At 45.1% G+C, this 18126-nt stretch overlaps 1 protein-coding gene across 2 annotated transcripts in view; it reads left to right on the forward strand.

Moving 5' to 3' along the window:
* Positions 1-13: 13 nt before the first annotated feature.
* The window catches only part of RETREG3 (reticulophagy regulator family member 3), a 65675-nt gene continuing 47562 nt past the window's right edge, over positions 14-18126 (forward strand). For both annotated transcript variants that reach the window (XM_084984398.1, XM_084984409.1), the window contains exons 1-2: positions 14-111; positions 2466-2583. In XM_084984398.1, coding sequence (XP_084840524.1) covers positions 2534-2583 — 50 coding nt within the window. In that variant the 5' untranslated portion in view covers positions 14-111; positions 2466-2533. The remainder of the gene's footprint in view (positions 112-2465; positions 2584-18126) is intronic.

The raw sequence follows: 18126 nt of genomic DNA on the forward strand, positions 1-18126 counted from the left end.
CGCCTGCGCGGTTAGACTTGCGTGCAGCAGGGTAGCGACCGGGTGTGGGGGAGGGGAGGGGAGGGGAAGGGAGGGGCGGTCCAGGTGTCCCGAGTCTGAGGCGCTGCTTAGGTAGGTGAGCGGCTCTGCCCGCCCTGCTAGGTAAAAGAGGTGGATTCAAGCCAAATTTTTTCTTTTTTCTTTTGTCTTTTTGCCTTTTCTAGGGCCGCTTCCCGCGGCACATGGAGGTTCCCAGGCTAGGGGTCTAAACGGAGCTGTAGCTACCAGCCTACACCAGAGCCACAGCAACACGGGATCCGAGCCGCGTCTGCGACTTACACCACAGTTCACGGCAACGCCGGATCCTTAATTAACCCTTTGAGCAAGGCCAGGGATCGAACCCGCAACCTTATGGTTCCTAGTTGGATTCCTTAACCTCTGCGCCATGACAGGAACTCCCAACTTCTTTTAAATGTTTAAAGAATTTTTTAAAATTCTTTTAAATTTTATTTATTTTTTGCTTTTTAGGGTCCTACCCTCGGCATATGGAAGTTCCCAGGCTAGGGTTGGAATCTGAGCTACAGCTACCTGCCTACACCACAGCCACAGCAACTCAAGATCCCCAACCCACTGGCCGAGGCCAGGGATTGACCCTGCATTCTCATGGATACTGGGAGGATTTGTTTCCACGGGGCCACAATGGGAACTCCAAAAATTATTTTCAATTTTAAAGTTAAATGTACCTAACACATTGTATACCATGTAGGCATTCCGCTGTGGCCCAGTGGGTTAAGGGTCAGACTGCAGCACCTTGAGTCGTTGTGGAAGCCAGGGTTGGATCCACAACCGGAAACTTCCATATGGGGGGAGGGGCAGCTGAAAAAGAAAATTTACCATCTTAACCATTTTAAACTGTACAATTCTGTAGGATTAGGTATATACACATTGTTCTGTAACTGTCACCACCATTCATCTCCAGAACTTTGTCATCTTCTCAAACTGAAACTATACCCATTGAACAGTAACCCTGCCCTCATCACCATTCTATTCTGTCTCTGAGTCGGACTACTCTTGAGTACCTCCTATAAGTGGAATCACATGCTATTTGTCCTTTTCTGTCTGGCTTATCTCACTTAGCATAATGTCCTCAAGGTTACTCCATAATTGTAGCATATATCGGACTTTTATTCCTTGTTAAGGATGTATGCATATACCTTTATACCATATTTTGTGTTTATCCACCCATCTGTTGATGGACATTGGGGTAGTTTCTACCTATTGGGTATTGTGAATAATCCTGCTCTCAACATAGGTGTACAAATATCTGTCTGAATCCTCGCTTCTTAGGTTCTTCTGGAGCAGAACTGCTGGATCACAGGGTTATTCTGTGTTTACTTTTTTTGCGGAATTTCTGTACCACTTTCCACAGTAAATGGCTGCACCATTTCACATTCCCAGCAGCAATGCACAAGAGTTCCAATTTCTCCATATCCTCACCAACACTTGTTAGTTTTTTATTTTAATAATAGCCACCCTAATGCATGTGAAGTGGTATCTCGTGGTCTCTCTCTCTCTTTTTTTTTTTTTTTTTTTTTTTTTGACTGTGCCCAAGGCATGTGGAAGTTCCAGGGCCAGGGAATGAACCCAAACCACAGCAGCAACCAGAGCCACAGCAGTGGCCTTGATTCTTAACCTGCTGAGCCACCATGGAACTCTTCTTTTTCTTCTTATTTTTTTGCTTTTTACAGCCATGCCTGTGGCATATGGGAATTCCCAGGCTGAGGTGGAATTGGAGTTGTAGCTGCTGGCCTATACCACAGCCACAGCAAAGAGGGATCTGAGCCTTGTCTGTGAGCTACACCACAGCTCATGGCAACACTGGATCCTAACCCACTGAGCAAGGCCAGGAATCCAACCCTGGTTCTGATGGATACTAGTCAGATTTGTTACCACCGAGTGACGACGGGAACTCCCTATTTTAATTTTTATTATTGTTATCATTTTTGGTCTTTTTAGGGCCACACTTGTGGCATATGGAGGTTTCCAGGCTAGGGGTCCAGTTAGAGCTGTAGCCACCGGCCTACACTAGAGCCATAGCAACATGGATCTGAGCCGCGTCTGCGACCTATACCACAGCTCACAGCAGCGCCAGATCCTTAACCCACTGAGCAAGGCTAGCTAGGGATCGAATCCAAATCCTCATGGATGCTAGTCGGGTTCACTAACTGCTGAGCCACGATGGGAATTCCCTCCCTATTTTATTTTAAATTACAAATAATTTTACACATACAAGCATGATTTTGTATTTTTACAATATATTTTTTGTTTTGAAATATCGAATAAATAGTATCAGAGTGTAATATCCTTTTGTAACCTGTTTTTTTCACCCTTCGTTAGATTTCGTGATTTAGTCATGCTGATACACGTCGATTTATTTCATTCCTTTCATTGGATGAATAAAACCAGTTTATTCTTTTTCCACACAGGGGCCATTAATTGTTTCCACTTACTACCTATTACATCATATGAGCGCAGGACTTGTCCACTCGTGAACATGAAGGAAAACATCTCTACCAAGAGCTTGGGCAGCTCCAGCTTTACAAGGTTTGGCATACAACCAGATGGTTGTACCAATTACACTTTTGTCAGCAATAGAATTTTCATTTCCCGACACTCAGTTCCACCCTTGGATTATCAGATCTTAACTTCTGTCCATTCCCATGGATGCCCAATGGGATCTCATGGTTGCAACTGCTAGTTAAAATCACAAGCAAGATGGATTCCATTTTCTTTTGTTACTGACCTTCTGGAATTGCCTGTTCATTTCCTTTGTCCATTTTTTTTCTTTTCTATTGGGTTGTTTCTCTTAGACACTTGAATTTTTTTTTTTTTTTTTTGGTTGTATGGATTGCAAATATTATGGGTCTATGGGTTGTCCTTATACTGTGCATGTCTTTTGCCTTAGAGAAGATTTTCATTTTAATGTAGACAAAGTTACCATCTTTTCCTTTATATTTTGCACGTTTTATACCTTCTTAAAGGAACTGTCCCTTCTCTCAGTATTAATAAGCTGTCTTTCTATGTTTTTTCCCCCAAAGTCCCGGAGTAGTTTGCTTGTTCCTCGTAGGTCTTTAGTGCATCTGGAACTTATTTGGAGGCCTGCTGTAAGATAGGAATCTATTTTATCTTTTCCATATGGATGGGCAATTGTCTCTGAACCAATTATTGCAGAGTTGGTGAGGTCCAGGCCCCCACCCCATCCCTCCACCCCGCCCCCAACATTCCAAGCCGGCTTCTGGCCGCTCCTCGCTCCCTTTGGCTGTTGGTCCGCCTCAGTCTGGCGAGTTTTCGCTGGGCGTCACAGCAGGGGCGCTGGTGAAAGCACCGCGGACAAGAGGAGATGGGTTGTTGTTGTTGTTGACTGGTTTTCTTTTCTCTCTCTCCCCCTTTTTCACGAGAGAATTCGGCCGCCTTCCAGCCCTGGCCGCCAAGAATCTTCTGGGCTGCGTTAGAAGGCTTTGGCTCGCCCCACGCCCGCCCCCTCCCGGGCCTGGGCTCCCTTCTCCTCCCCTCACCCCACCCGGCCTCCCCGCCCGCTTCCTCCTGCTCCCGCCCGAGCGTCCTCCTGGGCAGCCCGGGCTTTTCAGGGAGAGTCCGGCTGCTCCCTTTGACGTTGGACGGTGGAGTTGGAGCTGCTCCGTTAGCCCGGAGGCTCCCCTCCCCCGGGTAGAACCGCTCCTTAGGGCTGCCCGTCTTCAGAGGCTTTTTGCCAGGCCCCTCTTCAGAGTCTGCCCAGCTGAAGGCGAAGGCTCAGAAGTGCGAGTAAACTTGCCAAGCCTCCCCTCCTTGTGAGCCCGGAGCATGGCTGGTTTGCTTTCTTTAAAATAATGAGCTGTAAGCAGTTTATGAACACTTGTGAAACAGTAGCGTTTCATTTCGGCCTTTTCTTGATTAATAACCGTGTCTTGCTCCTCCTCCTGTTCTCCCAGAAGTGGGAACACTTCCTTCAAGTCTTACTTTACAGGCAAACAGGTTAGAACGTGTGAATTTCCCTGAGTGGAGAAGTTGCACTCTAAGTTTTCTCTAAGAAGCCGTCTCTGACAAGCTGGAGGCTCCTCTGAGTCTGTAGAAATGGGTTGGAGACAGAGATGCTTGTGTACATTAGCAGAACTGGACATAAATCCTCCCAGTTATTAGCAGGCTGTGCTTTCCATTTTTCCTGAGAACTGACCTGTCTGGGTTAAATGAGATGATGCATGAGCACTTAGCACAGTCCCTGACTCATCGTCAACACTCAACAAATATTAGCTGCTGTTATTATCACTAGATACAATCAGAACTAAAGTATAGCTTAGCTGCTGCTACAAATGAAAGATCTTATTCAGTTAAAAGCAAAATGAGGGGTTGTTTTAAATAAATTTGAAAAAAATTAAAACCTTGTTGCTTTGTGATGATCCTACAGATTCAGGTTTCAGTTCTGACTTCTCTTGAGGTTGAACAGAAGGCCCAGATTCGTGGTCCTTCTCACAGTTTTCAGATCCAGGGTCTCAAGGTCATTGCCTATGATTTGGTTATTGAGTGTCGAGTTTAATTTGCTTGGCTCCCTATTCCCTGATCCAGGTTATGATAATGTAGTGGGAAGTGACATTCCTTTGTCTGAGGGCTTTGTCTGCGTCTGATAAATGTAGCATTTGTCAACTAACAAGTTTGTTAAATGTCCTAAGGTTTTATTGAACATTCCAAGTTGAATAAGACATTATTTTGGATGCAACTTCATTTCTTTCCTTTTTTTTTTTTTTTTTGCTATTTAGGGCCACACTCACAGAGGGTCCCAGGATAGGGGTCAAATCAGAGCCATAGCTGCTGGCCACAGCTTCAGTCACATTAGATCAGAGCCGAGTCTGCAACCTACACCACAGCTCACGGCAACACCAGATCCTTAATCCACTGAGCGAGGCCAGGGATTGAACCTGCAACCTCATGGTTCCTAGTCGGATTCATTTCTGCTGTGCCACATCGGGAACTCTGGATGCACCTTCATTTCTGGCCTTTCCTGGATACCTGGCCTGTGGTCTGCCAGGAGCACTGGTGTCTTGGGAGGTTAGGATGCAGAGGTGTGAAGTGGGGAGATGAGGGTGTATCTCAGGGACCAGGAGGAAGAACAGCTTCAGTCTCAAGATTGGGATCCTCTGACTCTAGGGAATTTAACTTTCAAAATGAAGCCCAGGGAGTTCCCATCGTGGCTCAGTGGTTAATGAAACCAACTAGTATCCCTGAGGACTCAGGTTCGATCCCTGGCCTTGCTCAGTGGGTTAAGGATCTGGCCTTGCCGGTGAGCTGTGGTGTAGGTCGCAGATGCAGCTTGTGGCTCGGATCTGCATTGCTGTGGCTGTGGTGTAGGCTGGCAGCTACAGCTCCGATTCGACCCTTAGCCTTGGAACCTCTGTATGCTGTGGATGCAGCCCTAAAAAGATAAAAAGTCGAAGAATAATAATAACAAAATGAAGCCACAGAAGGATTTAAACCATGAAGGCAAAGAGCTGAAGCTCTTTATGTAAAAGGAGTTATGCTAAATTCATACTTTGGTTCTGGAATAGAACAAAACCATTGTATTATTTTCTCAAGGAATAAGAAAAAAGGAAATAAGCCAAAAAGTAATCCTTTTTGCTGATTATTTGCCCATTCTTTTATGATGTGCCTACACTGTGCAGGGCTCACTAATATGAACTGGGGAAGTAGAGGTAACAGATCCAGGTGCTCATGAACTTGTGGAGATAAACATACATCAAAGTTAGTGTGTACAGAGTGCAGAGGTGGGGGCTTAACTTGGGGGTGGGGATAGGGAGAGGCCAGGGAATTGGGGAAGACTTTTTGGAGAAGGTGGTGCCTGGCCTAAGTCTTGACTGTCTGGTAGGAATTAGACAGGTGGAGAAAGTGGAAGTGGTGGTGGTGGTGGATACAAATCAGTAAGAAGACAAACAGAAAAAAAAAAAAAAAATGGATAAAAGGAATAAATGGTTCATGATAAATAAATTCTAAAAATGCTGTCTCACTATAATCAGAAAAACACCTTTAAGACAAAAAATTACATGAGCAAAAATTTGAAAGATTGCCAGTATCTAGCTTTTGTGAGGATTCGGAGAAATGGGTGCTTTTATACACTATTTTTCTACTCTTGGTGGTAGTATAAATGGATACATTCTGAAGGGTAAACTGGCAGAGCTATTGATGTGTTAAATACATGTAACCTTTGACCCAGCAATTCCACTTGGAGGAAGCACCTGGATCCCTGATGACACAAATGCTGGGACATGTGCACCAAGATGTATATGTACAAGGATGTTTGCTGCAGCAGTGACTATAATGGTGAAAAACAACCTGGATGTCCATGTGTCCATCAAGAGAGGTGTGGTTAAAGGAACTACTCGTAGCCCTATTAAGGAATACAAAGGACCCGTTTGTAAGAAATATGAGGTGGAGCTATCATTGGCGTGGAAAAGCGGCCAACAAAAACAAGTATGTGCATGGTCTCATTCCATATGACAAATCAAAACCAAAAGTATTTTTGAGTGCATGTGAGAGGAAAAAAAAGGCGTGTGTGTTGAGGGAGTTTATGGTGGGGAAGAAATGGCCTGTGTACAGTCCGGATGTGGGAAATGATATATTGAACTTAGGGGGAACGAAGGAAGTTTCAAATGGTGAACCAAAGTCAGCAGGGGCCAGACCCAGATGTGCCTTGAGGGCTAGGAAGCCACTGAAGAATCCTGAACAGGGCTGGGGCAGACTCAGATTTGTGTTTTAGAAAGATCCCCCTTTGGAGTTCCTGTTGTGGCTCATCGGAAACGAGTCTGACTAGTAACCATGAGGATGCAGTTTCTATCCCTGGCCTCACACAGTGGGTTAAGGATCCGGCGTTGCTGTGAGCTGTGCTGTGGGTTGCAGATGCAGCTCGGATCTGGTGTTGCTGTGGCTGTGGTGTAGGCCAGCAGCTACAGCTCCAATTTGACCCCTAGACTGGGAACCTCCATATGCCAAAGGTATGGCCCTAAAAAGACAGAAAAAAAAAAAGAAAAGAAAGAAAGAAAGATCCCCCTGGTATCAGTGAGACAGGGATGCTTGAGTGGCATGGGAGGCAAAGTTACCAGCCAGGCCTGAAGTGAGGAAGGCCCTGCCCAGGGACAGATTCTAGAGATACTGAGTGGAGAGAATCTATAGCAATTCAAGATGATTGAACGTGTCATGGGGGTACGGGAGAGGGAAGAGTTTGACCAGAAAGATTTCAGTCTCCAGACGTTGGGTGAATGTAGGGCCGTGTACTGAGACATGGGGTATATTCAGCAGGAGCATGTTTGCACGGGTTGTTTTCCTTTTTTTTTTTTTTTTTTGTCCTTTTGCCTTTTCAAGGGCCGCTCCTGCGGAATATGGAGGTTCCCAGGCTAGGGGCCAATCGGAACTGTAGCCGCCAGCCTACGCCACAGCCACAGCAACACAGGATCCAAGCCTCGTCTGCAACACCTACACCACAGCTCACGACAACACCGGATCCTTAACCCACTGAGCAAGGCCAGGGATCGAATCCGAAACTTCATGGTTCCTAGTCGGATTCATTAACCACTGAACCACAACGAGAACTCCTTTTCCTTTTTTTTTGGTGGCTGCACCTGTAGCATATGAAAGTTCCCCAGCTAGGCAGCTGTTGGCCTATGACACAGCCACAGCCATGCCAGATCCGAGCTGCATCTGTGACCTATACCACAGCTGGAGGCAACACTGAATCATTAACTCACTGTGTAAGGCCAGGGATGGAACTCGCATCCTTATGGATACTAGTCAGATTCCTACCCCCCTGAGCCATAACAGGAATGCCTGCACGGGTTGAGTTTGAGAGGATGGGAATATCCAGATGGTGGTGGAGGCCTGGAGAGAGATGCACAGTCCTGGAGCTAAGGAGCAAATAGGTGGAGAATCGGCTGTACCCAAGTGGCTGTTAAAGCCATAGGCATGAATAGGGTCGCTCAGAGAGAAGGCCTGGCGTGGGATGGTCCTAGGTTGGAAGAGGACGGGAAGAGAACCTGATAGAATACAACACCTAAGGGGTAGGGAGATTGTCCTGCAAAGAAAAATGAAGAAGCATGCAAAGAGGCAGGAAAAAACCTAGGGCATTATCAGTGAGATTGTTTGCCTACCCTCTTTGTTCCTGCCAGAATCCTGATTTTGTTCTGCATTCCATCCTTCCTCCAAGTGGTTCAGCAGTAAATCCTGATTAGTCCAAGCCAACTCTGGTTATTATAGTTTTCTTGCCAGAGACTGATGTAGGGAGGGGCACGTGATGCAATTCAGGTCATTGCGATGTGATAAAAGACTTCTGGGGCTTCTGGGGAAGGTATCCTCACTGGTTAAAAATAGGCAGATAGGAAGAGACACACTCTTTTCAATTGCGTGTTGTCAGGTTTGGATATGGCGCGTGGAACTGCTGTGCAGTCGTCCTTCAGCTGTGCAGAGAGCTTCTTGATAAGCCAGCATGCTGAAGGTGGTGGAGCAGAAAGATGGAAGGCACCTGGGTCCCTGATGATGCCACTGAGCCATCAAATTAATCAGTCCTGGAGCTGCCTCACATCTGGACGTCTTTTTTTTTTTCTTCTTCTTCTTTTTTGGTCTTTTTAGAACCACATGTGCGGCATATGAAAGTTCCTAGGCTAGGGGTAAAAAAGAAACTGTAGCTGCTGGCCTGCACCACAGCCACAGCAATGCTGGATCCACGCCACATCTGTGACCTATACCACAGCTTATGGCAATGCCGGATCCTTAACCCACTGAGGGAGGCCAGGGATTGAACCCACATCCTCATGGATACTAGTCGGGTTTGTAACCACTGAGCCACGATGGGAACTCTCCGGACCTCTTAAAATGTGGGATATTGGAGTTCCCGCTGTGGTGCAGTGAGTTAAGAATCTGTCTGCAGCGGCTTGGGTTACTGTGGAGGCTAGGGTTTGATCCCCAGCCTGCTGCAGTGGGTTAAAGGATCCCGTGTAATGCCCCAAGTGCAGACACACACACACACACACACACACACACACACACACACACACACACACACACACACGTGGGATATTTCCTTTTAGTTTAAGCTTTTTTAAAGTTCTTTTTGTGCTTGCAGCTAGAGGCACAACCATAGGGAAAGGATATTGCAGTAGTCTAGGAGGGAGAAAGTTTCAAGGAGGAAATTATTTGACATCTGAGACTGCAGGGAGATGGAGTAATGTGGAGATAGAAGAGGGTCCTCCTAGGATCTGGCATTGTCGCTGCAGCTGATCGGGTCGTTGCTGTGACTCCAGTTTGATCCCTGGCTTGGAGAACTTCCACGTGGCCGGGGCTATATGAGTAAAAACTAGATTGCCAAAGATTACTTACCCTTATACACAGTTGGTGCTATCAAATATTTGAAGAATTGTAAAATTAAGACATGAATGGAAGGAAAGGAGGTGGGGAGAGAGTATAGACTATTTATTTGTCTTTCGAGAGCCACACCTGAGGCATATGGAGGTTCCCAGGCTAGGGGTAGAATCGGAGCTGCAGCTGCTGGCCTACACCACGGCCACAGCAGTGCCAGATCCCCAACCCACTGAGCAAGACCAGGGATTGAACCAGTGTCCTCATAATTACTAGTCAGGTTTGTTACTGCTGAGCTGCAACAGGAACTACATAGACTTTAAAACAGGGGTTTTAGGAATTCCCCTCATGGAGCAGTGGAAATGAATCCAGCTAGTAACCATGAGGTTTTGGGTTCGATCCCTGGCCTCACTCAGTGGGTTAGGGATCCAATGTTGCCTTAAGCTGTGGTGTAGGTCACAAATGCAGCTCGGATCTGGCGTTGCTGTGGCTGTGGTGTAGGCTGGCAGCTACAGCTCCAATTCAACCCCTAGCCTGGGAAACTCCTTACCCCTGTGGGTGCGGCTCTAAAAAAAAAAAAAAAGAAAACAGGGGTTTTAACCTGGGGCCCCCAGATCCCCTCCAAGGGGTCTATGGATAGAATTTAGGGGATCCATAGAAGTTCCCTGGTGTCTAGTGGTTAGGACTCAGGGCTTTCACTGCTGTGGCCTGGGTCCTATACTTGGTCTAGCAAGTAAGATCCCACATCAAGTTGCTGCATGTAGCAGCCAGGTTAAAAAAAAAAAAATTCAGGGGATCCATGAACTTTGATGGATGAAAAGAACATTTTGATTTTTTACTCACATCTAATTAAAATTTAGCCTTCCCTTCCATTATAACTGTAGGCATCACACTTCACTAATATTGGCAGTGCCTGTGACTTTGTCACCTGTAAAAACCAGAGCTATTTTTAGATCACATTGAAGTGGATGCAAATGTTGTGAATTATTGTTTATAATCATCACTACTTGGGAATATGGGCGTTATTAGTCCCACTTCAAGATCTTGTTATTTAATATATTCATGGATGACACAAAAATAAAATGAGAGAAGTGCATGTATTACTATGTCATACATTTTAACAATATATTGTAATAATGGTGTTTCAGTATAATCGGTATCCATGATAATTCTATGTGTATTGTTGTACGCATTGAAAAACATCATCCATCAGACTGCCAAAAGCATCTGTGGTGTGAAAAAGGTTAAGAACTCCAGCTCTAAATTGAAAGAAAGAAAGAAAGAAAGAAAGAGAAAGAACTCCATCTATCAAGGGAAAAAGAGAGAGGGAGAGACTTGTATAGAGGAAGTGGGAATATAGTGTCTGGGGAACACTGCTTTTTAGAACATGAGAGAAGCTTCCATGTTAAAACACTGAAAGGACAGAGGGGATTTTAAGAACCAGGTCCCTGGAGAGACTGGAGTTATTGGGATGCAGGGCTCAGGTGGAGGGATTAACTACAGGAAGGAGACTTTCCTGCAATGAAAGGGAGGGAAGGATGAGTGTGGATAAAAATAAGTGTTTTAGTGGGGTGGGAGTCAGGGGCAGGAAGTTGAGGGAGATTCTGCCTGATGGCTTCTATTTTCACTGTCAAGTAGGAGTGAAGTTATCTGCTGAGAGTGCGAATGAGAGGGGAGGTGACAAAGGTAGGGAGCAGAGGAGAGGGCTGACAAGGGCAAGGAGAAGGACTCCCAGCCCAGTGGGTGGAGAGGGGTGGGGTAGTTAGGGACCACCGGGATGTCAGGGCAGTCTCTGCGTCCGCATGGGGGTGAGCTGCCCAAGCATAGGAGCCAGAGGGCAGATCAGTATGAGCCAGGGTTGGGTTTTATTAGGAGGTTGAGGTGAAGATCAGGGGAATAAGGAGGGATGGGTCAGATTATCCAGACTGCCTGGAGAAGAATGTGAGGCTGGGAAGGGACTGATTGCTTGGGGGAGTGAAATCTACATTAGAAGAATGGGACAGGAGTTTTCTGGTGGTACAACGGGTTAATGGCCTGGCGTTTGTCACTGTTGTGGTTTGAGTGGCTGCTGTGGTGCAAGTTAGACCCCTGGCCCCTGAATTTCTGCACGCTGAGGACATGGCAAAAAAAAAAAAAAAAAAGAATGGAACAAAGAGAATGAGAAGGTAAAGGTTCAGGAAGAGGTGGTGCAAGAGTGAGCCAGTCAAGTTTAAGGTTAAGGAATAGGTTGTGGGATGGCAAGTGCTGAGGTCTATCCCTAGTATAAGGTGACAAGTAGAGAAGAGGTAAAAGGCATTGGAGACGAGGAGGTCGAGGAACAGCCACTGTGGTCAAGATCATCCATATCAGAGTTCCTGTTGTGGCAAAGCAGAAACAAACCTGACTAATATCCATGAGGATGCGGGTTTGATCCCTGGCCTTGTTCAGTGGGTTGGGGATCTTGTGTTGCCGTGAGCTGTGGTGTAGGTGGCAGAGATGGTTTGGCTCCTTTATTGCTGTGGCTGTGGTATAGGCTGGCAGCTGTAGCTCCAATTCGACCCCTAGCCTGGAAACCTCCATATGCCACACTGGCGGCCCTAAAAAAAAAAAAAAATAAATAAATAAAAGGCAAAACAAAGCAAACAAACAAAAAAGATCATCCATACAGATATAAATGTCATCTGGAGTGGAGTTGAGACTTAGTCTGGAGAATGTGCAGGAGTGACTTGGAAGTAGGTAGATCTTTGGAACAAGCAGTCGAAGAGTGTGGTGGTGCTGGTAACAGGTGCTTGAACCGAGAAGGTGGTCTTTTTCAGCAGGTAAAAGAGCAGTTGTTTAAGAGTAGCAAATAAGGAGATGAAAGAAGGCCTACACACCATGAGGTGGAGAGTGGGGACCCGTGCTCCTGCTGTGTAGCCAGGGCTTCAAAAAACAAACAAATAACTAGTCTTTATTAAAGAGGCCACACAATTTTGGGCCAGACACCATCCAGCATAGTGGTTTCCAATCCCAGAAGATAGTCCCTTCCCAGGCCGCATCCCAACCAGGAGGCATCTGCAAACCCGCAGAGACCTATTGGGGTTTATCACACAGGTAGGGGTGTGCAATACGGACTTTTGTACCTAGAGATCAGAGATGCTAAATGTCCTGCCATGTACGGGATAGACTCAAACAGTGATAAAGTGTCCTTCAAAATGCCCGCAGTGCCTCTCATACACTTTCCAAATGAGGAGACTGGGGTTCAGAGTGCTGAGATGTGCGCTTATGTTTTGGAGCTTCTGTTACTCTTGATCTTGTATTAAGATCTGTGTCTGTGTCTGTGTCTGAGATCGCTGTGGTGGACATTGTTGGTTGGCAAGTCCTGTCCCCTCTCCCAATGGTTGGTCTCTGGCCAGGGGGATGTAAACAGAAGCCATGGAGTGAGACTCCTGGGAAAACTTTTTTTTTTTTCCAAAAGGGCAGGTGCATCTGGGTGCCCCTTCCACCTTCGCTCTGCTCCCTTCCTTCTGCTTAGTACTTCGTTCTGCAGCCGTCTTGTACCCGCGAGAACACAAGCAACACATTAGTGATGGAGGAACACAAGGCTAGAAAGGCCGCATGTCCTTGATGGCTCCCTCATAGGTACCCCCACCCTAAACTGCCCACCTCTGGATTTACCAAGGGAGAGAAACATCGGATTCAACCCCTAGCCTGGGAACTTCCATATGCCCTGGGGGCGGCCCTAAAAAGACAAAAAAAAAAAAAAAAGGTAACTCCCAAGGGAGAGAAACAAACTCCTGTTTATTTAAGCTGCGGTCCATTGATTGTTCTTTGCAGGGCAGCTGACTGCATTTCTAGCTGATAGAGTCAGAGGGCCAGTTAGTAACAGAGCGGAGGCTAAACCCAGGTGTTCTCTCTCACAATCTAATATGCTTTCCTTGGCAGCAGCGATTCTCAAAGTGTGGATCCCAGACAAGCAGCGTTGGCATTGCCTGGGAACTTGGTATAAATGCAGAACATCATACCCCATCTTCTCCTTACAGTAAAGTTGATTTCTGTTTAAGTTGTGATATATTTGTGTTGGTGCTCTTGTCAGGGTTTGTTTTTAAGATCCTATTGTCCCAGCCATGAAAAAATTTAATCAGGACTCCCCGTCATGGCTCAGCGGAAACGAACCTGACTAGTATCCATGAGGATGCTGGTTTGACCCCTGGCCTCGCTCAGTGGGTTAAGAATCTGGTGTTGCCCTGAGCTGTGGTGTAGGTCACAGGCGTGGCTCAGATCTGGCATTGCTGTGGCTGTGGCTGTGGCATAGGCCGCCAGCTATAGCTCCAATTCAATCGCTAGCCTGGGAACCTCCATATGCCATGGGTGTGGCCCTAAAAAGACCAAAAAAAATAATAATAATCGGATTTTTTTTGGATGAAATTTTAAAAATGTTTCTACTATAGTATCTTCTATGTAATAATAATAAGATGTAATAATATCTTCTATTACTACTTTAATGTGTTGTTATTTTTAATAATTTGATCACTTAAAGTATCTGGGACTAAATTATTATTCCTTTATTTCTAGGGCTTCCATTGTTTTTATATGTTGAAATTTGTAGTCCATTTTGACTCTATCAATGTTTATTATTTGATCAATACGTCTCTCTAGCTATGCCAAATAGTATATTTAGATAATTTATGATTAGATAAATAATAGATAATTTATTAATTTAGATAATTAAAACGTTTCAGGAGTGGAGTTCCCATCGTGGTTCAGTGGTTAACAAACTGAACTAGTATCCATGAGGTTGTGGGTTCAATCTCTAGCCTTGCTCAGTGGGTTAAGGATCCCGAGTGCTGTGCCTGTGGTGTAGGCCGACAGCTATAGCACCAGTTCAACCCTTAGCCTGAGAACCTCCATATGCCGTGGGCACAGCCCTAAAAAGACAAGAAAAAAAAGCTTTTCAGGAGAGTATTAAAAATTAAATTTTGACGTGGTTTTAGCTTCCTGCTGTCTATCATTTGGTTTGTTAAATCAACATGACAAAGTTCTAAGAATAGTTATTTAGCAGTTCTTAGAACTAATAATTGGAAAATCCAGGAGTTCCCTTGTGGCTCAGTAGATTAAGGATCTAGTGTTGTCACTGCTGTGGCTCTCGTTACAGTTGTGGTGCGGGTTAGATCCCTGGCCTGGGAACTTCTGCATTCCACAGGCGCTGCCGAAAGAAAAGAAAAGAAAGAAAGAAAGAAAGAAAGAAAAGAAAGAAAGAAAGAAAGAAAGAAAGAAAGAAAGAAAGAAAGAAAGAAAAGAAAGAAAGAAAGAAAGAAAATTGGAAAATCCAGCCCTATATTCAACTTTTAGCACTTTTTTTTTTCTTTTAATTCTTATAGCCATGGCATATGGAAGTTCCTGGGCCAGGGGTTCAGTCCAAGCCACATCTTTGACCTATAACCCAGCTGTGGCAACGCCAGATCCTTTAACTCACTGTGCCAGGCCAGGAACTGAACCTGCACCTTCACAGGGACCCGAGCTGCTCCAAGCAGGTTCTTAGCCCACTGTACCACAGCGGGAACACCTTTTAGCACTTTTATTACCATTTTGTTTGTTTGTTTTGTTTTGGGGTGCCCTAAGCATGCGGAAGTTCCTGGCCAGGGATCAAACTCTTGCTGTAGCCACTACAGTGGCAACACCGGATCTTTAACTTGCTGAGCCACGAAGGAACTCCTATTACTGGTTTTTGTTTTGGAGCTCTTGTTTTCTTAGTCCTGGCCTGCCTGCTCCCCCTGGCTCCTTACCTCTCCAGTATAAGACTTTGGCTTTGACCCCAGGGCTCTGCAGATCTCAGACAGTCCCTTTGTTCAGGCTCTAAGCGGGCGGGGGCGGGGGGGCGGGTGTCTGTGACTACTCTGAGGATCCCCCAATCAGAACTGTCTGAGTCTCTTCCCTCCCTTGCTTCAGCCTCCTCTGTAAATTAGTGATGGAAGCAAGTCATAGAGTGTGTCTTCTGGATGGACCAAGACCAACCCCGTTGAAACAGTGCTCCCTGATTGAATCACCCTGTGATCCAATATGAAGCTGATAGTCCAGGGAACCCTGTGTCCACTTCCCTCTGCCCTAGTTCCTCCATGGCTCAGGAACGATACATGACTGAAGGTGTTTCTCTGTTAGTCACATGTCGAAGCCAAGTCATTCTCAAACTGTTTTCACGTGTTGGAATCAAAGTAATTTTAATCGTATCTTCCCTAATCTGAGTTGACATCTGTGTGACACCATTCTTCCTCTTTGGCATATCTTAGAAGCATTTGAAGATACAGAAAAAAAGATTTTTCTAGTAGCCTTTGCTTTCTTAATAGAGAGATATTTTTCCTTTTTTAAGGAAGAAATAAAACTATATTTACAGAAGATATAAGATATGATTGTCAAAGAAAATACTCCCCAAACCTATTGGAACTAATAAGGGAGTTTAGAAAATTACAAGATACAAGGTCCATATACACAAATAAATTGCATTTTTATTTATATTTACTTATTTATTTGTCTTTTTTTTTTTTTGGTCTTTTTTGTCTTTTTAGGGCCCTACCCGTGGCATATGGAGGTTCCCAGACTAGGGGTCTAATTGGAACTACAGCTGCTGGCCTACACCACAGCCACAGAAACGCCAGATCCAAGCTGCATCTTTAACCTACACCACAGCTCACAGCAATGCCAGATCCTTAACCCACTGAGTGAGGCCAGGAATCAAACCCTCAACCTCATGGATCTTAGGTTTGTTAACCATTGAGTCACAACAGGAACTCCTGTTTGTTTGTCTTTTTAGGGCCACACCCATGGCATATGGAATTTTCCTGGCTAGGGGTTGACTCGGAGCTATAGTTGCCAGCCTACACCAAAGCCAGAACAATGCAGGATCTAAGCCATATCTGAGACCTACACCACAGCTCATGGCAACGCCAGATCCTTAACCCACTGAGTGAGGCCAAGGATCGAACCTGCATCCTCTTGGATATGCTAATCCATGATGGGAACTCCACATTTTAAAAAATAAAACATTTCAAATTTTTATTTTATTCTATTTTATTTTATTTTATTTTTTTATTTTTATTTTTGGTCTTTTTGGGGCCGTACCTGCAGCATATGGAGGTTCCCAGGCTAGGAGTGTAATCGGAGCTGTTGCCACTGGCCTATGCCACAGCCACAGCAACACCAGATCCAAGCTGCGTCTGTGACCTACACCACAGCTCACAGCAACGCTGGATCCTTAACCTACTGAGCAAGGCCAGGGATCGAATCTGCAACCTCATGGTGCCAAGTCGAATTCGTCTCCGCTGAGCCATGGCAGAAACTCCTCAAATTATTTTTTTAATGTGGTAAAATATACATCACCTAAATTTTATCATCTTAACCATTTTTAAGTGTACTGTTCAGTGACTTTAAGTACATTCACATTGGTGTGCAATCATTGAGGCAGCTTTTTAATACATAAAACAGATAAGCCGAGAAAGAAAATAACTTAGAATGATTGATACTGACCTTTTAGGCATTCATAACTCTGTTCCTTTCAGTCTTTAAGAATTTAAATAGTATTAACCAGGAGTTCCTGTTGTGGGTCTGCGGGTTAAGCACCTGACGTAGTGTCCACAAGGATGCTGGTTCGATTCCTGGCCTTGCTCAATGTGTTAAGGATCTGGCGTCGCCGCAAGTTGAGGCATAGGTCGCAGATGCGGCCCAGATCCAGGGGCAGCATAGGCCAGCAGCTATAGCTCGGATCCGACCCCTAGCCCATGTACTTCCACATGCTGCAGGTGTGGCCATAAAAATAATAAATAGTATTAACCAGTGCTTGAGTTGATTGTAAGGCATAATTAGCAGACTTTAGTTCGGTAGCATCTCAGGGTAAATACTGAGTTTCGGGTAATCACATAGCAATAGGTTTTATTTCTGGAGTTCTCCTGTGTGCAGTGGGTTAAGGATACAGCATGGTCACTACAGCAGGTTGGGTTGCTACTATAGGGTGGGTTCGATCCCAGGCCTGGGAACTTCTGCATGCCGTGGATACAGCTAAAAATAATAATAACAATAATAATAATAGGTTTTATTTCTGGTTTTGTTTGAAAGAAAACCTTATGAAGGATTCATTTTATGTGTGTCTGGGTTTGGTTTCTTTTTCTTTCTTTTTTTCTTTTTTTTTTTTTGTCCTTTACTTTAGGGCCACACCAGTGGCATATGGACAAAAAGACCAAAAAAAAAGACAAACCCTCACCCTCCCGCCGTTGAATGAATGAATGAATGAACAAGTTTCTTCACACCAATAAAAGTGGAGGTTCCCTGTCCTCCACTTTTATTGTCTCTGTAGGGCCGCATCTGCGGCACATGGAGGTTCCCAGGCCAGGGGTCCAGTCGGAGCTGCAGCTTCTGGCCTTTGCCACAGCAATGCCAGATCCAAGCCATGTCTGCAACCTACACCATAGTTCATGGCAATGCTGGATTCTCAACCCACTGAGTGAGGCCAGGGATCGAACCTCCATCCTCATGGGTGCTATTCAGATTTGTTTCCCATGAGCCATGACAGGAACTCCTGGGTTTGGTTTCTTACGCCGCCTAAAAGATGTGTTTGTTTCATCACCCAGTTAAGTATACACATGGCGCAAGTATACATGATGTTTTTCTGACCGTTGAATTGAAAAAAACTTAATTGTACCAAGTGTCATTTGCACTCCTAGGTAATCATTAGAATTGGATAATGCAAAAGTCTGATAATGAGAATCTGGCTTCTATTTAATTTGAAAGAGATACTGGTCCCACATGGTC

This window comes from Sus scrofa, chromosome 12 (assembly GCF_054392235.1).
Source record: "Sus scrofa isolate SSC_HxYL_T2T_F1_AM1 chromosome 12, Sscrofa_HxYL_maternal_Yorkshire_Landrace_v2.0, whole genome shotgun sequence".
Taxonomy (NCBI): Eukaryota; Metazoa; Chordata; class Mammalia; order Artiodactyla; family Suidae; genus Sus; species Sus scrofa.